The following is a 21,821-nucleotide window of genomic DNA, read 5'->3' as shown; positions in this document are numbered from 1 at the left end:
TTTTAACCAACAGCTCAGAAGGGATTTGTAGAGGCGTGCAGAAAGGAGGTACCACAGCAGGCCTGTGACTGCCATCTTTTGAAAGGCCTGCCTGCAAGGTTGCCACTGGCTGGCATTTGCAAACTTGACTGGTAAATGGTTTCTGACATTGATAGAGAGCTTGCCCTGAATGCTAAGCGTGGCCAGCTGTGCCTAAACTGTTTGTACAATGTGGTTTATGCTGAACACCTGCTTCCTTTTGAGAATCTAGAATTTTGGTACATGCTGGGCAGAGACATCCCTCCACCCAATAAAAACCTTGGGCGTTGAGTCTCTGAGCTTCCTTGGATACACTTCTCACAGCTAATTGCTGGAGGAATTAAGCACATTCTGTGCGAGTCCACAGGGAGAAGACTCCTGAAAGCTGTGCCTGGCTTCCTCCAGACTTTATCCCATGAGCTGTTTTCCCTTTGCTAATTTTGCTGCGTATCTTTTTGCTGCAATAAATCTTAGCCAAGAGTATGACTATATGCTGAGTTTTGCAACTTCCCCTAGTGAATCACTGAGCTTAGGAGTGGATCTTATATCATCACCATTCCTCTCTCCTTACTACTGAGAGAGATGTGCTTTGTCCAATGTTTGGTGCATCAAGGATGGGTGAAGAGTAGAACTTTGCCAAATTCTTTCTTCACATTCCTCTACCCTCATATACCAAATTCCTCCAAGAATTCCATATACACGTTCTGGGACATTATTAACCTCAAGGTACAATCCTCCCTCTGTGATCCATGAAATATTCCCTTACACCTGGTTTACAAACTCAACACTGTTGTAGGTTTTAGGTTAGGCAGGGTTCATTCTGCAGGAAGCATGTAGCCTGAAGGCAAAAATTCCACCGAAAATTTTGAATATATATTTCTTCCTTGAATTTATCTATAAACTGGAAAAGAATTTCCCTAAATTACTGCAGACTGCCAAATCCATTAAGAAGACAGGACTCTCAGACTATATTTAAGCCACCAAACTGGACATGAGGAAATTAACAAATAATCCTTTTACCCTCAACCCTCCTTCCCCAATAAGTATTTTCTTCTAATCCAACTTATCAAGCATCTCAGAAACCCATCCCCCCATTTGAGAATGAAGGAAAACAGCTGAAGAAGCACACTCACCCCGGCTCTCGAGGCTAATGTTCAGACGTCGTTCAGCTGTTTCTAAGAGCTGCTTGCAGGTTTTCCAGAGCTGGCACTGAGAGCAAGCTAGGTCAAATGCAGCCATGGCAGGGGGACTGAGGTCTTCCAGAACCTCTTTCAGGGGGGCAGTGGGCTCCACCAGGGTATTGCTTATCCAAAAGTCCTCCTGGAGTGTGAGGATGGGTTCTCCAGAGGTGCTGAGTAGCTTATCAGTCACATCAGATATGGAGTAAAATACCATTCCTGGACACCCAGCAGTGGAGTAAAAAGCAAGAGATTAAGGTGATTCTCACTATCACTTGTATTTTGAAAACTAGTTATTTAAAAAAAAATGTTTGGGTGGCTCAGTCAGTCGGGTTAGGTGTACAACTCTTGGTTTCAGCTCAGGTCATGATCTCATGGTTCGTGACCTCAAGCCCTGTTTTGGGATCCACACGGACAACGTGGAGCCTGTCTGGGATTCTCTCTCTCCCCCTCTCTCTGCCTCTCAAAATAAATAAACTTAAAAAATTAAAAAAAAAAAGTTTGAGATCCTTCTGCAGGGATATCTTCTATGTACATTAAAACCAACATTACAGCCTGTTCTTATGGCCTCAAAACAACGTTATGGAAGGAAGACCCAGAAAAATTCAAAACAGTAGAGATGATTGGGGGCTTCTTCCTAATGGGAGCCAAAGAAGGGGGGTGAGAAGTAACGAAGTGAATCTGTGTGTGCTAATCAGAAAAGATCTCTAAAACACATTGCTAAAAAAAAAAAAACCAAGGTGGAAAACAGTACTTATTCTTAAAAGACCATATATATTAAAAACAAAAAGGATGCACATATATTCTTTTGATTAGGTACAGAAAATTTCTGGGAGAATGTGAAAGAAGCAATGTGTGACAGAACTTGATATGTGGAACATAGGCCAGTAAGAGACACGGAAGTGAGGGGCAGGGCTTCACTCTCGAGAAATACTGAAAGGATGAGCGTCAGCACTGTAGCCAGTGCAGGGCACTGAGACCTGTGTAGCCCAGACTTCTGAACATTGCCCAAAGCCCAAGCTAGTGGCATCAAAACACATGGGGGAAATGGCATTCACACTCTTCAGTTTAAATCCCACAGGACAAGCTTAATGGAGTAGCTGAAGTGCCAGGTATGTGACCACCTTGCTCAGGGAAGTTGGGCACAGTTAGAGGCCCACTCTGCATGTGTCAGGACTGCTATGCTTCAAGGCCAGTGTCCTGCTATGGATTTCTGCCCACCTACATGAGGAGCCTATGATTTGGGTGGCTTTTCCCCTGACACCCTCCTGCCCCAGTGCCCTCTCCACCCGCGGTGGCACCTGCTGCTGCCGCACTGCCGATGGCTTGTAGAGTTGAGCGGCCACTGCCCGTTCTTCGAATAGCAGTGCTTCCGCCATCTGAGTTCTGATTTTCAATCTTGTGCTCTACCCGGGTCAGTTCCTGGATCACCTCCTGGTAGCGCTCCATGAACATCAGCTCCCCTGAGCTGGTTGAGGACTTCAGGTTGAACATGAACACCACCTGTCACAGGACAGCAAGTGTGGGTTGTGCTGGGGCTGCAGAGCTGGGGACTCTAGAGATGAGATCTTGCCTATTGTCAGACTATGGCCCCCAAGACATCTACTTTGCAGGCTTTTGAAGGCACCGAATGTTAGAAGAATAGATCAAACATAGAAATAACTCACAAAAGTCAGCAAGAAAGCCACCAGAGCCATAGTAGAAAATAAGACAAAAGATGTAGATAATTTCAAAGAAAAAATACATATGACTAATATATAGATAAAAAATATCCCTTAACCAGTAATCCAGGGAATTTAAGAACACATTAATACCATTTTGCATCTATCACAATGACAAAGTATAAAAATAACTGCTCATGGAGTGGTAGCAAAATGAACTGTCACAATCTTTTTTGAAAAGGAATTTGACAATCTATAAAGTTTTACAAATGTTTATAGTCTTTGACTAAAGGTGATAATCTTGGCACTATTTACTACAACTATTACAAGGCTGAAAATCTAATGTTGAGTAACAGGAATGGTCAAATGCAGCCACTTGATCAGACTACTGTGATATCACTAAATCAGTTATAAGGCAAACGTAAAGAAGGCTCTATGTAAAGTTTTAGATTCACAATAATCTTGGTTATATAAAAGTTATTCATAATTTGGAAAAATATTGGCAAAAAAATATACTTTACCTTAATATTGGTAATTCTGGACAATAGGGTTAATACCTTTACTTTCTGGTGTTTCCTTATTATATGTATGACTTATTCTGTAACTAGGTTAAGAAAATATAAATTTTATTAAAAAAAAAAAACAAAAGAAAGAAAAATGAAAAGAAGATCAAGGCCCCAGGAAAGGAAGAGGAGGTAAGAACATTTAGGAGTAAAGCCTCTTGGGGGCAGGGGGATGGGGGTGGTGAGTCCTGGCTGACTTCTTCTCTGGATTTGGGTGTAAGGAAGGTTGGCAAGGGTCATGTTCTCCCCCAAAGGGTCAGAATTATCACTATCATTCAAGTATGGGATCTAAAATGATCAGAGGAAGTTAAACCAAGATTCTCCCACCACCTAGATTTCTCCTCAATTTATTCCTCAACAACTGAACTCATGTGTAAGAAAAATTCTGAATTATGTGTTAAGGGACAAGCACTAGTGTGATAAATATACCAAGAGATTTTTAAAAACTAGAATAGTAGGGTTTTATGCTATTAAATTTAAGCAATATTTAGTAGAGGATTCTTGCATTTCTTTAGCTTGTACGTAATCCTCTTAACATTCTTATGAGGTATGACAAGCAGGTATTATATTTAACTCCAATTTTCCAATGAGGATATCGAATTTCAGAGAGGTTAAGAGTTTTTCTGACTTCTACTCGTGCTTTTTTCTATATAACACGAACATCCTAGTTTGGTAGCCCCCTCTACTTCCTGTATAATGAACTGGCAATTCTAGTTACTATTCTAGTTATTAAAAATTGTCTGTATCATGATTTTTCACTATATAAAAACATGTATGTGTTCACTGAAGGTATTCAAGGAAAGAAACAGAAATATTTCAATGTTTTGAAGTAGTGGAATTGTGGCTAAATATCTTTTATCTTATTAAAACAGTGTTTAAGAGAAAACCTCAATGACTCAATGGCTTAAATCTCCAGGATGAGTCTTGAAATACACAATGGTGAGGACTGGGCCTTGTTACAGGGATACCCTTGCAGGTGCTCCCAGAGGCTCTGGTTGTACATGCATCTAGCTTTACCTAAAGCCTCATGGGACCAGACAGCTACGGCTGCCTTAGTATTCTTTATTAGGATGAGGTACAGCCTGGGCAGCTAACAACTGCTACACAGGTACTCCCCATACCTGGTGAGCTTCTGCAAAGTTCCCCCGGAGGATGCATGACACCAGCAGTGACTCAGGTGGGGAGAACATCATGGGGATGAGTGAACTTTGAGACTGGGCCCGCAACCGGCCATCCAGCTCATTCCTTCCATACACAGCATTCAGACTTCCTTCTGTTGGGACACAAGAATGTGGGGGCCAAGGAAGCACTAGAAATTGAGGGAAAACTATACTGCTGACACTTCCCACCAGACTTTTATATCTTCAAGGTCTTTCTCTAAAAATTCTGTAATTGGGGCTTAATTTTTCCTCAATTGAAGGGCAAACCTGTGCTATCACCTTTGAGTATACGACTTAAGGACCATTCTTGGGTTATTCAACTATTTCTCTTTGCTGATGTGACTCAGCTGATGGTGAAACAGCCTGTTCCCTTTTCCCCGCTGAAATCTGTTTGGCCATCTACAAAACTAACTTTCTCTCTCTCTCTCTCTCTCTTTTTTTTCTTTAAATAAATTGAGATACAATTGACAGATAAGTGTACTAGTTTTATGTATAAAACATGATGACTTATATATTATGAAATGATCACCAAAATAATTTAACATCCATCATTATATGTAGTTATAAACTTTTTTCTCATGATAGAATTTTTAACACCTACTCTCTTGGCCACTTCAAATGTACAATACGGTACTGGTAACTCCAATACCATGCTGTGTTTTACATCCTCAGGACTTATTCATCTTATGAATGGAAACTTGCATCTCTTAGAACCACCCTTCTTGAACACAGGCATGAACTGTTCGGTGCAGGATTTTACACCATGGTGTAGGGCAATTCTTTATCAGGGCTAAGCTGCTTGAAGTTGGCAAGTGGTTGGGACCCTCATACCTGAAGTACTTGTGCTCAGCTCACTACTTGTACTTTCCAGGGATGGATTGGAACCTCTGTCCCGGCCATCTGGAGGTATTAGGAAGAGAGAGAATCAACCATCAACTCCTTATATGTGGAAAGTGAGAGGTTAGCTTGAATACAAGGTCTGAGTAATAAGAATGAGAGGGTGATGGGTAACTATTACACCTCCTGCTCTTTCTATAGCAAACACAAGTTTCTATGGACCAAAGGTGAAGGGTGGGCTTAATATGGCCCTTACATTCATTTGGGTTGTAGCTTATACCAGTGGCTTCCAACCTATGGGTCTCAGAGTCTCAGGAGCCTTCACATTACTTCTAGGGGTCAGCAACCCCCATCTGCTACTAAGCACTGTCAATATTCTGAAAAAATAGAAGCACAACTATTATGAATAGGAAGTGGTAGGATGCAAAGGAGGGCCACAAAATTTTCTGACATAGAAAAAGGTGTCCTCATACTTGAAAAAGTAGGGAGCCAAGTATAAAACCCAGTCTGCCAAAGACTATATTTAGAGCCATGGAGGAAAATCTTCTCAAAGACCATGATATTTCAAGTCCAGGAGGAAAGCTTCTTCTCAACACCAGCTTTCCAAAGTGCTACGGCTTGTGAATGGAGGCTTACTATTGCTTAGTGTGGTCATACAAGGGTGCTATCAGCCCCATGTGTAGGAAGCTCCTTGGCTCTCTGTTCGGAAAGAAACAGACAGTGGTAGGAAAGAGAAGATGAATTGTGCATTCTCAGGCTGGATGGATCAAGTGGATGCAAACTATTTTGACTCAAACCAATTAATCGGGCAGCTTAAGTGTCTTAACAACTCAGTCTTGAAGTTTCTAGGTTTCTCACACGGTATCCTCCACCCTACCTGGTATGCTCACTTTTCTCATTACCACTTGGCTAGAGCCTACTGATTCTTCTGAGCTCAATGCAGAGTCAACTCTTCAGTAATATTTCTTTTCCTAACATTTCCCTAAATTGTAGGCTATGCTGATCTCCCCTTCTAAGAGATTCCTTCTGTTTTCAGGCTGTGCCTCAGTACAGTTTAAGTTTTTCATATATTCTGTCAATACAGATAAATCACAAATTCTTTGAAGATAAAGTCCTAGTTCATGGCTCATTCACCGCCCTCAAGCTACCTAGCATTGTTCAGCACATAGGAAACTTGTAAGAATTCCTTGTTATTCATTTACTTATTTATATTTAATTTTTTAAGCTTTTTTTTTTAAAGTTTATTTATTTTTAGAGAAAAAAATATTTATTTTGAGAGAGAGCATGCACGGCACATGTAGGGGAGGGGCTGCAAGAGAGGGGGAGAGAGAATTCCAAGCAGGCTCCACACTGTCAACACAGAGCCTGACATGAGGCCTGATCTCACGAATTGTGAGATCACAACCTGAGCAGAGATCAAGATTCAGATGCTTAACCTACTGAGCCACCCAGACTCCCCAAGATTTTTTATTTTTAAGTAATCTCTACACCTAATGTGGGGCTTGAACTTACAACCCTGAGATCAAGAGTTGCATGCTCCACTGACTGAGCCAGCCAGGTGCCCTTTTCCTGTTAATTATTTAAAAGCCAGCACCAAAAGCCATAATGGAAATCTGAGTATCTAAAATTGTAATACTACTGTAATAATGATCCTGTATTAAACTTCTTAAGAAAAACTCATAATCGAAGTCTATAGAAAAAATAGAGAAAAAAACTGTAGCTCATAATGACAGAATTATTTTTCTTAAGTGTAAAAAGCTTCTTACAATTCAACAAGAAAGCAAACCCAATGGAAAATCTGGACCTTAGAGATGAATAGGCAGCCCAAAGAAAAATATAAATGGCCAATAAATATATGAAAAGGCTTTCAATTTCAAGCTAAAAATTAATATTAAAATATTAAACATAAAACATAAAAAACATTATATTAATAATATTGACAAAGATGTTTTAAAAATTGATACTACTCATTTTTGATGAATGTGTGTGCAAATAGGCACTCATATATCGCTGGTGGGAGTATAAATTGGTCCACCTTTTTTAAAGGCAATTTGGTAATATCTATATTTCATATCCGCATATCTTTGACTTTGCTATTATGCTAGGGACTTTTCCTATAGATATATTCACACAGACATGTATGTATGAACAGACATAGATACAAGGTTATTTAATATAGGGTTATTTATGATAGTAAGAAACAGGAAAAATTTAAATGTCCACAAAGGGTATATATAACAATGGAACGCTAAGCAGACTTTAAATTATAAGGGGAAAAAAGTTCTCAATATATAGTATGATACATCTGTATATTTAAAAGTGTTTAAGTGGAAAAGACAATCAAAGTTTTCAGTATATAACAGTAAACACAATATGACACATCTATATATATATAAAATGTGAGATATGCTTATATTGTATGGAAAATTTCTAGAAGGAAACTATTAGCAAGGTTACCTTTGGGGAGAGGGTCTAGAATAATGCTAGATCCTTTGTGTTTGTTTAGATCATGTGCTTTACTTTAAAGAATACTAGACAAGTGGTAGCATCCCACTTGCCTGGTACACTGGAATGAGGCGTGGGGAGAGCTCTTCAGATTACCTGGCCGGCTCCTTCTTGTCCGACGCCCCCGGCGGAGACTTGGGTGCCGTGTGGCAATGGGCCGGTATCTTCGGGAAGGCTGCTCATCTGAAACAGCAAACAATAGGTCATAGGGGAGAGTGTTCAATTTTGATTTGACCCACCTCCTGGGGTAACTGGTAGGAGAAGATCTAAACAGGCTCTGAGACATGTTTCTGATGCTGGTTGCTTTGGTGATATGCCCCGAGTTAAGGTGTGACTCCCACATACTCCTCGCTCTCTCCCACATTCCTGGGCTATTCTTCCTTCCTCACTTTCAGGACCCACAGGCTCTCCATCTGCTCTCACCTGAGCCCTGGTTGCTTGATACCACCTTGTATCTCCACTGGGCCTCAGAGAGAACCTTGGAAAACCGGTGCAAGCGGCTCTGCAGCCCTCCTGAGCAGTTCTGGCCTTCTAGCAGGTTAGGCTTCTCAGGGGGGTTGTGGCTGCTGAGTTTATCCAGTTGCTCCTGGAGAAGTCTGAGGAAGGCCCCTATTGCAAATTCATCAGCCAGGAACCCAGTGATACCACTAGTAAAGTGCTTTAGGTCCAAAAAGCTGTGCCCATGGGGCTCTGGGGAACTGTCTTTTGGCTCTGTCTTCAGACAGCTTGGGATTGTGGAAGCAAGTCTCCTGGGGACTCCCTGACAACCCCGTTCTGACTTCCTCTCAGGTTGTGCTATGTGCTGAGGGCTCTCTGACGGTGACCTCAAAACCATCAGGCCCTTCCCCTCAATGTCATCATCCTCAGCATAGTCCTCGGGCAGGTGAGGCTCTGGGTGAAGGTCGGCAGAAGTGATGAGGAGCAATGAGAAAATGTTTTCTAGAAGTTCCAGGCACAAAGAGTCAGGAATACTGCACAGATACTGTTGACATCTGGCCAGGTATGCTGAGAAGAGATCTGAAGCACCTAAAGAAACATGTGTGAGAGAAGAGGCCAGAGAAAGAGTAGAGAGAAAATGCAAACATTAGAAACATTGCTTGACAGACTCCACCATTCTCATAACTTTAACTCTTTTATTTTTTGATGACTAAGGGAAACAGTTACAGTCAGAAGAATATTATGATGCTAGTCAGCCATGTCTTTTCATGATTTGCAGAAAGATTTTGCTACCTTAATTAAAAGTATAGCTTACTAAACACTCATTATTTTGTTTCCACTTTTTTTTTTCCTGAGAGAGAAAGAGAGACAGTGTGAGCAGGGGAGGGTCAGAGAGAGAGGGAGATACAGAATCTGAAGCAGGCTCCAGGCTCTGAGCTAGCTGTCAGCACAAAGCCTGACACGGGGCGCGAATCCATGAACCATGAGATCATGACCTGAGCCGAAGTCGGATGCTTAACTGACTGAGCCACCCAGGTGCCCCTGTTTCCACTTTTTAAATATTATTCCTGGGGTGCCTGGTGGCTCAGTTGGTTAAGAATCCAACTCTTGATTTTTGTTTAGGTCACGATCTCGGCTCAAGTCCTGATCTCACTGTCGTGAAATCAAGCCCTGTGTCAGGCTCCATGCTAAGCATGGAGCCTGCTTAAGATTCTCTCTCTCTCCTTCAGTCCCTCTCCCTTTCTCATGTGCACTCTCTCTCTAAAATAAAAAAATATATATATTATTCCTCATCTCCAACAAGCTCCTTATCCCTCAATTCTACTCGCATTCAGTCTTACACTAAAGGTGATCATGAGCTACTTATATCTCTTAAGAAATACCATGCTCAGAGGTGCAAGTCTATTCCAAAGCTGCATTGGAGAGATAACTGACTCCTAGTCACAGAGGGCAAGTTAAGGAATTATAAGTTATTAAGAAAAAGCAAAGAGGATAAAACATGAGGTTCTGTCATAATGTAGGTTGTGACCCATGACACTGATTTAAAGAGCTATATTAAAAAAATAAAATAGAACAGAAAAATAATGAAGACTGTGCTCCACTTGGAAGGGTATTATTTCCTAAAACTTAGTGTATATATTTCTTATACACATATTCATATATACCATGTAAATTACATACCTAAGTGCAAACAGGAATGTGATGTGAAATGCTATTTTCACTGTGAGTTGTAGTTAAAAAAGAATCATTCAGAAAACAATACACTATGTGAACAGACTCCATTAGAAATTAGGCAAATCACTTGTTTTCTCCATGTCCTTTGGATTCACTCAGGTTGATAAATGGATGAAGTTATTCCTGGGTATAATAAAACCAAGGCCACCTCCCAATCCCACGAAGAACTCACTGGGACAGGCTGATACCAGCTTATGTGAGGGATAGGGTGTGGGGGAGAAGTGCTGTACCTGGGGAGGAGGCAGAATCATTTGCTGGCTCTGCAGCCGAGGCCAGGTCCTCAGAGGGGCTGTCTCTGCATTCCGGGCACTGGGAGTGCTGGTGTGAGTTCACACAGAGGGCATAGATGGCATACTTCATGGCACAGAAGCTCTGGTACAGTGTCAGGTTCTGACACTGGCTCAGGTGCTCAGGGACTGGAGCATCAGCTGAATCTGAATTGTAGAGAAATAGGCAGAAAGTCAGAGTTGGACGTTTCAGGCAGGAGCTGCAAGTACGGCCAAAACAAAGACACCCTGCACTTCAGGCTCAGTGTTTTCACCCTCTCTTCTTGCTGTTGGTTTGAATTGCACCCTTTCTGGGCCTTTTCCTCCAATCAACATCAACCCCCAGTTCCTCTGTTTCTTTTCCCATCAGCCTCCCTTCTACATGGCCGTTCACTGTAGTCCTCATGGCCATTTAACAAGTTTTTCCTTTATATTTCTTAAAATATCTATTTTCCTTTAAAAAAATTAAAATTTCAAAGTAATACTTAGTCTACCTAGTGCTACATTATCCAAGAGATAGGCTTAAATGGATTTAGACTGAGTAATGAGAGTAAGCGCAACAAAAAATTAGAAACAAATATTTGACATTTTTAAGAAAGCACTGAAGCAGAAATCAAGAAATCACAAACTTGAAATTCCTTGTACTTGTGTAATAATCTCTAATTTCTCATTAAAAAATTTTTTTTAGAGGCACCTGGGTGGCTCAGTCAGTTAAGCGTCCAGCTTCAATTCAGGTCATAATCTCATGTGAAGGCTCTGTGCTGACAGTGTGGAGCCTGCTTGGGATTCTCTCTCTCTCTCCTTCTCTGCCTCTTCCCTGCTCATACTTTCACTCTCTCTCAAAATAAATAAACTTAAAAAAAATTTTTTTTGAATACCAGGAGAAGGTACTATAAAGGGTTTCTGACATTTTAATCTGACTCTAATTCTTTCCATACCAAAAGTACAACCTGCTCAAACCATCTATATGCTGTATATAAGAGACTCACTTCAGACCTAAAAGCACCTGCAGATTGCAAGTGAAGGGATGGAAAAACATTTACCATGCAAACAGAATGAAGATAAAGCTGGGGTAGCAATACTTATATCATACAAGATAGACTTTAAAACAAAGACTGTAACCAGAGACAGAGAAGGGCATTACACAATGATAGAGGGAACAATCCAACAAGAGAATATAATAATTGTAAATATTTATGCACCCAACATGAAAGCACCTAAAAACATAAAGCAGCTATTAACAGATGTAAAGGAAGAAATTGACAATAATACAATAATAGCAGGGGGCTTTAACAACTCACTTACATCAATAGACGGCCACCAGACAGAAAATCAACAAGGAAACAGTAGCTCTGAATGACACATTGGACCAGATGGATCTAACAGATATATTCTGAACATTCCATCCCAAAACAGAATACACATTCTTTTCAAGTGCACATGGAAAACTCTCCAGAGTAAATCACATTATGCCACAAAACAAGTCTCAATAAATTCAAAAAGAATGAAATCATTTCATGCATCTTTTCTTTTTCTTTTTTTTAAATATTTTTTAAAATTTATTTCTAGGAGAGAGAGAGACAGCGTGAGCAGGGGAGGGTCAGAGAGAGAGGCAATCACAGACTGAAACAGGCTCCAGGCTCTGAGCTGGCAGTCAGCACAGAGCCCGACGCGGGGCTCGAACCCACGAACCGCGAGATCATGACCTAAGCGAAAGTCGGACGCTCAACCGACTAAGCCACCCAGGCGCCCCTTCATGCATCTTTTCTGATACAATGGTATGAAACTAGAAGTCAACCACAAGAAAAAATCTAGAAAGAACACAAAATACATGGAGGCTTAAGTAACATGCTGCTGTACAATGAATGGGTCAGCCAAGAAATCAAAGAGGAAATAAAACATGGAGACAAATGAAAATGAAAACACAACAGTCCCAAATTGGATACAGAAAACTTGTTTTAAGAGGGAAGATTATAGCAATACAGACCTACTTCAAGAAACAAGAAAAATCTCAGTTAAACAACCAACTTTACATTTACAGGAGCTAGAAAAAGAACAAAACCCAAAGCCAGTAGAAGTAAGGAAACAATAAAGATTAAAGAAGAAATAAATGAAATAAAGATGAAAGAAACATTAGAAAAAACACATCAATGAAACCAGGAACTGGTTTTTTGAAAAGATTAACAAAATTGGTATACCTTTAGTCATACTCATCAAAAAAAAAAAATAAATAAAACTAGAAACGAAGAATAAACAACTGACACCACAGAAATAAAAAGATTATGAGAGAATATTTTGAAAAATTACATGGCAACCAATTGGAAAACCCTGAAGATATCGATAAATTCCTATAAACATATAAGCTTCCAGGGGCGCCCGGGTGGCTTAGTTGGTTAAGCGTCCGACTTTCGCTCAGGTCATGATCTCGCGGTTCGTGGGTTCGAGCCCCGTGTCGGGCTCTGTGCTGACTGCCAGCTCAGAGCCTGGAGCCTGTTTCAGAGTCTGTCACTCCCTCTCTCTCTGACCCTCCCCTGCTCATGCTGTCTCTCTCTCTCCTAGAAATAAATAAAACATTAAAAACAAAAAACAAAAAAACAAAAAACAACGTATAAGCTTCCAAAACTAAATCAGGAAGAAACAGAAAATTTGAACAGACTGATTCCTAGCAATAAAACTGAATTAGTAATTGTAAAACTCCCAGGTCCAGGATCAGATGGCTTCACAGGTGAATTCCAGGAAACATTTAAAGAAGAGTTAATAATAGCTATTCTCAAACCATTACAAAAACAAGAAAAGGAAGAAAAGCTTCCAAATACATTCAATGAGGCCAATATTATCCTGATATCAAAATCAGATAAAGATACCACAAGAAAAGAAAATTACAGGCCAGTATCTCTGATGAACATAGATGCAAAAATCCTCAACAAAATAGGAAACTGAATCCAACAATACATTAGGAAAAATGTATTCACTACAATCAAGAGGGACTTATTCCAGGGATGCAAGGCTGATTCAATACTCACTAATGGATCAACATGATATATTACATTAACAAAAGAAAGAATAAAAACTATATGATCATCTCAACAGATGTAGAAAAAGCATTTAAGAAAGCAAAGCATCCACTAATGATAAAAACTCTCAACAAAGTAGGTTTATAGAGAGCACACCTCAACATAATAAGAGCATATATGAAAAAAACCATAGCTAACATCATACTCAATGGTAAAAAACTGAAACCTTTTCCTCTAAGGTCAGGAGCAAGATAAGAATATACATTCTTACCACTTTCATTTAACATAGTATTGGAAGTCCTAGCCACAGCAATCACACAAGAAAAAAAATGAAAGTCATCCAACTTGGTAAGGAAAAAGTAAAATTTTCACTATTTGTAGATGACATAATAATATATATATATAAAGCCCTAAGACTTCATCAAAAAACCACTAGAACTGATAAATGCAACTTTACTAGAACTGTAAAGCTGCAGGATACAAAATTAATATACAGAAATCTGCTGGATTAAAAGAAAAACGCACAACCTCCTCAAAAAAAAAAAGAAAAGAAAAGCATTAAATGTAGTAAAGCAAAAAAGAAGAAAAGAAATATTATCCATGATCCTACCTGGATATAACAATATATATCCATTATATTGTAACAATATATACTATATTGTTACATTCTGATTTAATGCCTTTAACAGTTTTGCATACATATGTGAGTATGTATTTAAATTGAGTGGAATGATATTTTAAATACTATTTAATTTTCCTACTTCTTACATATTATAGTATAAGCATTTGATTATATTTCTTCATGGACTAAATTTCTGATGGTTGCAGAGTTCTACTGAATAAATCCCTTCCCTAGGGATTCTTCTTGGGCAGGGCATGCAGGAGTTAGGGATACTTTGCTACTATGATGTTGCAATAAATCTGTTTATGTATAGACTTCCTAATGATTACTTATAGGAAGTAATCTCAGCTTTACCAAGATCAGGGTATTATGAAGAATGAGACCAATATTGTTCTATGCCCCTGACCACAACATGGCCTTACTGATAAGGGGCAGGGTTTTGCAAGTACTTGCATGACCCTGAGAGTGAGTAGCTCCTTATATTTTGTACCCCAGATGGCTTTCTTTCCTCAGCTTAATCCCAGCCCTATTACTGCTCTTCTTTTGCCTTTTCTGAGTTCAAGTTCTACATGTGTCCTGGTGGGTCACCAAGGATCTGAGTTAAAATACTTTTCTGGGAGCATTTTGTATGCATATGTCGAAAACACAGAGTTCTAGTTCCCTTAGGAAATTTGATAAACAAGTTGCCTACTTTGCCAGAAAGAAATACAGAATGTAGTAACATTGGCTTTCCAATTAGTGGTAGGTCCTTTTAAAAAGTAAATCAAAGCAATATCTAGGTTGAGAAACATCTACTGCCATATGAAAACATTTGTTTCTCTCAGAGCTAAGTGTCCCTGGCCTGTGTTCTATGCTATGAAGTGATTTCTGAGAGCAAAAAGAGTTGAGTTTTAAGCAGAGATCCGAGAATAAAACAAGGCTTTTTACTGTTTAGGCAAGTCTTTCTTCTAAACTTCATCTGTTTAGTAGATCATGAAGAAAAGACGAGAGGGAAAGGAAGCACAGAATCTGCTAGGAGAAAGCTTATAAAGCATGGAAAGATTCACCAAGAACTTGCATAAATATTGCCAATGACAGTACTGCAAACTCAGAGAGGGCAGATCCTAATTCCACTTCACTGGGATGAAGGTACACGAGTGATTCCTGAGGTGGTCCCACAAGGACAAAGGTTTCTATGGGACTGTTCTCATAGGATTCCCTATACCTCACCGAGAAAGGAGTGTCCCTACATCCCATAATCTGATTGGGGCAAATAGGGATAATTTCGCAGGCACCTGCTGGACCACACATCTTGACAGATCACATCTAGATAAATGTTGTGCTAAAAGAAACTGGTATAGGATTGTCCCAAGAGGGAAGCTTGACCAAGTCACTCCATTGCCAACTCACCATGCTCTTGTTGGGGGTCCTTGGCTGGTACCTTCTGTAAGAGCTTGAGAACATCTTCCTCCCTGAGGGCTGGAAGGTTGGTAAGGTGATGGAGAGAGTACAGCACGGAGTGGCTGTCTCCACCATGTAAATGACGTAAGAGATCTTTCTTTGGTATGGGGTTGCTAAAGGGCAAAATTGAGAGGATGGAAGAGAGTCAGTTTATACAACTGCTCTCAGAAAGACCTATCTCTATGCTGTCTATTCCTTCTCTCTGGCTCAATACAGCACAGGTTTCACTTCCCTCAACATTAAATTCTAGTTGGTCTGGATAGAGCAGAGCATTTATTTACTGTTAGCAAAGAACATCCAACCAGTCAGCTCTACCTTTTTTTTTTTTTTTTTAACAAATAGTTTATTGTCAAGTTGGTTTCCATATAACGCCCAGTGCTCATCCTCCTCCATGCCCATCTCTCCGCTCCCCCCCCACACCCATCAGTCCTCAGTTTGTTCTCAGCACTCAAGAGTCTCTCATGGTTTGCCTCTCTCCCTCTCCCCCACTATTGCCCCCCTTCTTCTCCCCCACGGTCCTCCGTTAAGTTCCTTCTAATCCTCCTATACGTGCAAACATATAGTATTTGTCCTTCTCTGCCACCAGTCAGCTCTACTTATCTAGAAAGGACATAGAAAGAGCCTTTTTGGCCAGTAGGATCTAGAAAGGGCCTATAGATTAGGTTTCCCAGTTTCCATACTCTTCTTAGCTAAGAGCTGACCCAATCTTCTCTGCTTTGCTTTGAGTAAGGGCCCCTCACCACTTCCCTGTCTGCCTACTCTACTTTAGGAAGTGCTGGTGACGTGTGTGAAGAACAAAACATGAAACTGGATCACAGGAAGATCTAAGGCTAAGTTATCAGGGAGGTACAGCTTTGCACACAGTTCAATAGCTAGCTGTTGAATAAACTTGTGATCCAGGATAACACATACCTAAGCACATGGACCACACTTACCAGCTGTGTCACTTTAGGCATGTTTTTAACACCTCTAGGCTTAACTTGTCCCACCTTTAAAATGTGAAAGGGCTCACAGCAATGTCTGGCATATAGTAAGTGCTCAGGAAATGTGAACTTGTGTTTCTTTTATCACTGTCATCCTCAAAGTTCCCTCTAGTTATAACCTCATGGCTATGGTAAAGATAATAATCATAACTTATGTTTCTTTCCTGGTTTAATAGTTGGAACGATTATTAGTTGCTGGTCAATGTTATCAACTCAGACATCTATGTGGAAGGTGGCTTGAAATGGCCACATGTGTAGAGCATGAGATCAAGTGTGCCCAATGGTGGGAAGGGGGCTGGCTGCACAGGACTGTACCTGCTCTGTTGTACACACCACTCCAGGACCTCCAGGTGAGCCCACAGCCCATCACAGGCATCCCTGAGGAGCTTGTCACAGCCCTGGTCCTGTGTTGATATGGGAGAAGAAAGAGTTGAGGACCCAGGAACCTGGGGTCAGAGACTGTGACTGACTTCAGGACCCTGCATTCTGCTTCACCTCAAAACCCCATGTATCACTCACTTCTGGAGCAGCTCACACTGCAGAGTTAGTTACCTGGGTCCTGTGGAGTGTCTGGAGCAGACTCTTGGCTGATACTAGGCTCTGGCAGTGTGTCCATCCCAGGAGCACAAGCAGTCGACTGAGAGGCCTGAATTCTCTGTCGAGTAGGCAGCCAAGCCTTGGGAAGTCTTCCTCTTTCAGCAGTGTGAGTGCCGTCACCTGTAAGCCAATGGAGGCTGCGGTAAGGGGTTTTGTGGACCTGCCGTTCATTAGGGTAGAAAGCTTTTTAGTGGAGCAGGGAGATGGTGGACAATGACAGAAGTGGCCAATTGAGTATAAAGTGTTCACAAGAACACTAGATTATAAGCTCTTGGAAGGGAGGGACTGACTTCTGCTGTAATCCCAGCTCCTAGCACAGTGCCTGGCACACAGGATGAGGTTAATAAATATCTGCTGAAATAAATTAAAGCTCTGTTGTGGTCTGGAAGGAGAAGGTTAGAGTAATTAAATCCCCCTGTCAGCTAGGCAGCATATCGCTACCATAGTCTTGTCTTCCTCACACCTTCCAGAAAGCTTAGTCCCTGCCAAAGGGGGGGTATAAAGTGAGTGCAGTTCTAATTATGAATGATACTGGTTCTCAGAACCTTCTTTCCCCTGGGACTCTGGGATGGACACAACAAACGACACATCACTAATTAGACTGCTATAAATGAGTGGGAGAGAAAGGAGACATGAAAAAGCCTATAGAGAATCCCTGGGTACTTCTGTGATGGAGAATGACTAAGTTTAACGTACCAGGATCTGCTCAAGGAAGTGTTTGCTGTTGCTCAAGCAGTAGAAATAGGCTGATTTCCAAGACCGGGCTGGGTCAGGATTGGAGAACAGGGCCAGCATTGCCTGCTCAGGATCTAGATGATCGGGGGAGACTACAAATCAAACCAGACAGGGTTACTGAGGAACAGGAAGCTCTTCTTTCCCAAGCTAAAGCCCATCTGAAAAACCAACAGACGTGAGAGTTCACACTTTTAAAAACTTAAGCCAGGCTTTCTATACTTTTATCTTAAAGACTCTTCAACTTTTCTCAGTAGCTTCTGAAAACCTCTTTCCTGCTATTGCTATTACTTTGTTATTTTTTTCCCATCATTCCATCTTGGACTATGAAATCTGTACTTTTACAAAAGAACCCCTTACCATTTTTGCTTAGCTCCTCCACTACATTTCCTGAGCAACTTGGAAGGCACCAGCCTAGAGGAACTTGGGTACAGCAGAATTACCAACACACAAAGAGAAGCAGCAAAGGGAACACACCTTTTTCTGAGGGTACGGCCTTCGCTGGCTTTTCTGTGGCCTTCACTGCATACATATGGCCGTACAGGGAGAGCAGGCTCCGTCCTGCCTTGTGGAGCAGGCAGCTGAGCACCTGCTCCTCCTGCAGCGGGCTCCCCTCAGCCCTGCAGGCCTCCAGTAGCTCCTCACAAAGGAGACGCAGCTCAACCCCAAGAGGCTCTGCAGGGCAACGCAGAGTTCGCAGGGCACCATAGATAGCATCTACTTCACCAGGGGGCCTAGTGGCAGGGTCCTGCACAGCCTGAAGTGCCCTTTGAATGAAGTCCACCAGCGCCTTCTGCAGGGGCCAGGCACAGAGGCCAGGGCTGTCGTCTTCTCTAAGCAGGAGCTGCACCAGGGCCTGTGCTGGCTGGGGAGCCTGCTTCAGAAGATCCCAGAGCACAGAGATGGCTTCTGAGCTGAGCCGAGGGGTCCAGCCATCCCGCCTCTGATTTCCATCAAGCACAGGGCCTCCTGAATCTTGTGCTAAGGCCTCATATAGCTCCTAAAGAGAGGATGAAGAGAGGGATCCATGGGAGGCATGTCTAGAATGCTATAATTTATAAGCCTTGATGTTTTCCTCTCTGCAGGAGAAGTATGTGTGTGTATATAATAGTAGCAGTAGCAAACACTTCTGTAGTAGTTACTTTGTGCCAGGCCCTTTACACAGAAAAATCAAATTAACCCTTATAATATCCTTAAAAGAAAGACATTACTATTATCCTCATTTTACAAATGAAGAGATTGAGGCAGAAAGATTGAGTCAAAGAGATAACTCCATTTCCCAAGGCCTCCATTCTCAAGCTAGTCTGCCCTCACCTACTCCAAAATATGCACTGTAGATCTAAGTCAAGGGCTGTAAATTCATAGACCAAGCTGGTAACAAATGGGCATGAGACATGATGCCCACTCTCATGGCATTTAAATTCAACTTTTAAAAGAACGTTACATATGTTTTTTACCTCTGCTCTAAATCCTAGCCATCCTTTGAGGTATGGCCTGTTCCTCATCCTTTAAAGTCTTCCCCAAGGGGCGCCTGGGTAGCTCAGTTGGTTAAGCATCCAACTTTGGCTCAGGTCATGATCTCACGGTTCATGAGTTTGAGCCCTGCACCGGACTCTGTCGGTGTAGAGCACACCTTGGATCTTCTGTCCCCCTTTCTCTCTGTCCCTCCCATGCTCATGTGCATGAGTTCTGTCTCTCAAAGAAAAACCCAACTGAACAAAAATTCCCTTAAAAAAACCAAAAAGCAAAAAAATCTTCCCCAATACCTCCAATTCATACAACTCTCCTTCTTTATTGAGCTTGCAAAGTACTCAAAATTAGTGCTATCTGGTTTAGTCCATAACTGTGGCATGTGTGTATTAGTCTTTCTCCCCAACTAGTAAAGGTTCCCCAAAGGTAAGCCTTTAAAGACAAGAACCTCTATGGGGCACCTGGGTGGTTCAGTCAGTTAAGCGTCTGATTTCAGCTCAGGTCATGATTTCATAGTTTGTGAGTTTGAGCCTCGTGTCAGGCTTTGTGCTGACAGTGCGGAGCCTGGAGCCTGTTTCAGATTCTGTGTCGCCCCCTCTCTCTGACCCTTCCGTTCTCATGCTCTGTGTGTGTGTGTCTCTCTCTCCCTCTCAAAAACAAACATTAAAAAAATTTTTTTTTCTAAGGCAAGAACCTCTATTTATCTGTTTAAAGGGTTAGGGTAGAGGGAGAAAAGAGGATGGAGCAGTAGGTGGTTTCTCATGCTTTAGCACCATGCCTATGGACGGTACTGAGGGATGCTTCTTCATTAACTGCCTCCAAGATGGTCATGGGGCTATGGATCTTTGACCTAATACAAGTCTAACTCCCTACTTTAAATCCCACTGTTAACATGTATTTAATTGGCTGGTGGCCAGGTCATGAAGAAAATGAGTACTGAGCCTCAGAGCGTACCTCAGGCACCTAAGTATAGATATGGTTAAGACTTAGTTTGATCTGCCCCCAGAAATTTGTTGTGAGGATTACCACATTCAATGCACCTGTTATAGAAGAGGTATTCAACAAACACTAATTCCTTCCTTCCTTTATATTCCCTATGATACACTTGCGAAAAATTCAAACATCCAGTTTAAAACCAAGTTATGTATTCCTTTCCCATGAAATTAAAAAAAAAAACACTTTAATCCCCAGTTATACTTAGTTCTTCTGGACAATCTAGCTCCGAGAATTCTAAAACCAGGTAAGGGGCGCCTGGGTGGCTCAGTTGGTTATGCATCTGACTTCGGCTCAGGTCATGATCTCACGGTTCGTGGGTTCGAGCCCTGCGTCGGGCTCTGTGCTGACAGCTAGCTCAGAGTCTGGAGCCTGTTTTCGGATTCTGTGACTCCCTCTCTCTCTGACCCTCCCCTGCTCACGCTGTCTCTATCTCTCTCTCAAAAATAAATAAAACATTAAAAAAAAAGAATTCTAAAACCAGGTAAGTTTATTCCAATTCTGAACTCTCTTGAAAGGGACATCTACCTGGCTTGGTCTTGCCTGAGAAGAGGATAGCCAACCTCCTTGGGACCTATCTCTGCTGGATCCTTGGGAGCTGAGCTTATCGAGTGACTGTAACCTTGGGCAGATAGCTCCCCAGCTCTCTCTCACCTTGAGGGTGTTCTCAGGAATGTCACTTTGGAGGTCTTCTGATAATAAAAGAAACTCAAGCTTTCTCCGGAAAATACTTGGGAGTAATTTCTAGAAGAATCATAAGAAGGAAAAATAGAGATTAGGCATATTCTTTAGTTAACAAATAATTAGTAATATTTCTCTTCATTAATCTTATTTCTGCTGCTTCTCTAACATAAAATACTTTTAACCACTAAATTCCTGGATATGTTTGAGATGCTTTTCTTTAAAAAAAAAAAAAAAACAGCTACATTTGGATGCATATCCCTCTTAAATACTAACATTTAAATCCTACTTTGATTTGACTCAAATTCCAAGGTTTGCTCATTTCATGTAACTTTTCTGTCATATGAAGTCTTTTTCAAAGAATCTCCTTGTGGTGTCCAAACACCCAGTCATGAGAAAGCCTGGGAGAGTATGGCCTACATGATCCTCTTTTGGTCCAAACCCTTTTTTGGTATTCACTATAAGGTGGAAAACAAAAGTAAAGAGGAAGGGATTTAATGATTATTAAACACTTATTATGTGCCAGGTACTGTGTGTCATATTTTTAAAAATTAAAAAAAAATTTCATTTAATCTCTAAAGAAACAAACCTATGGCTTAAGTGTATATGTTTTAAGTTTATTTATTTTGAGAGAGAGAAATAGAACATGAGCAGGGGAGGAACAGAGAGAGAGACGGAGGGGGAGAGGGAGAGAGAGAGAGAGAGAGAGAGAGAGAGAGAGAGAATCCCACACAGGCTCTGTGTTGTCAGTGAAGAGCCCAATGCGGGGCTTGATCTCATGAACCATGGGATTATGACCTGAGCTGAAAACAAGAGTCAGCCACTTAAGCTACTGAGCCACCCAGGTGCCCCAACTATATATAAAAAAAGTTTTTTTTTAAAGTTTATTTATTTTTGAGAGAGAGAGACAGAGCATGAGTGGGGAAGGG

General features: G+C 41.2%; 1 protein-coding gene across 2 annotated transcripts in view; it reads right to left on the bottom strand.

Moving 5' to 3' along the window:
* The window catches only part of ZFYVE26 (zinc finger FYVE-type containing 26), a 67,378-nt gene that overhangs the window by 38,493 nt on the left and 7,064 nt on the right, over nt 1-21,821 (bottom strand). The window contains exons 4-16 of one of the 2 annotated variants that reach the window (XM_077767115.1): nt 20,866-20,955; nt 18,226-18,748; nt 17,713-17,843; nt 16,972-17,136; nt 16,735-16,823; nt 15,386-15,549; nt 10,325-10,528; nt 8,346-8,948; nt 8,019-8,105; nt 5,412-5,480; nt 4,542-4,693; nt 2,498-2,699; nt 1,152-1,415 (exon numbers count right to left, since the gene is read on the bottom strand). In XM_077767115.1, coding sequence (XP_077623241.1) covers nt 1,152-1,415; nt 2,498-2,699; nt 4,542-4,693; nt 5,412-5,480; nt 8,019-8,105; nt 8,346-8,948; nt 10,325-10,528; nt 15,386-15,549; nt 16,735-16,823; nt 16,972-17,136; nt 17,713-17,843; nt 18,226-18,748; nt 20,866-20,955 — 2,743 coding nt within the window. Of the gene's footprint in view, nt 1-1,151; nt 1,416-2,497; nt 2,700-4,541; nt 4,694-5,411; nt 5,481-8,018; nt 8,106-8,345; nt 8,949-10,324; nt 10,529-15,385; nt 15,550-16,734; nt 16,824-16,971; nt 17,137-17,712; nt 17,844-18,225; nt 18,749-20,865; nt 20,956-21,821 lie in introns of those variants that run through there. The other variant, XM_077767116.1, reaches the window with a different exon arrangement.

The sequence above is a fragment of the Crocuta crocuta genome, unplaced genomic scaffold (genome assembly GCF_008692635.1).
Source record: "Crocuta crocuta isolate KB4526 unplaced genomic scaffold, BGI_CrCroc_1.0 scaffold55, whole genome shotgun sequence".
Classification (NCBI taxonomy): domain Eukaryota; kingdom Metazoa; phylum Chordata; class Mammalia; order Carnivora; family Hyaenidae; genus Crocuta; species Crocuta crocuta.
The sequence above is the reverse complement of the archived record's forward strand: the minus strand, read 5'-3'. Positions and strand labels throughout refer to the sequence as shown.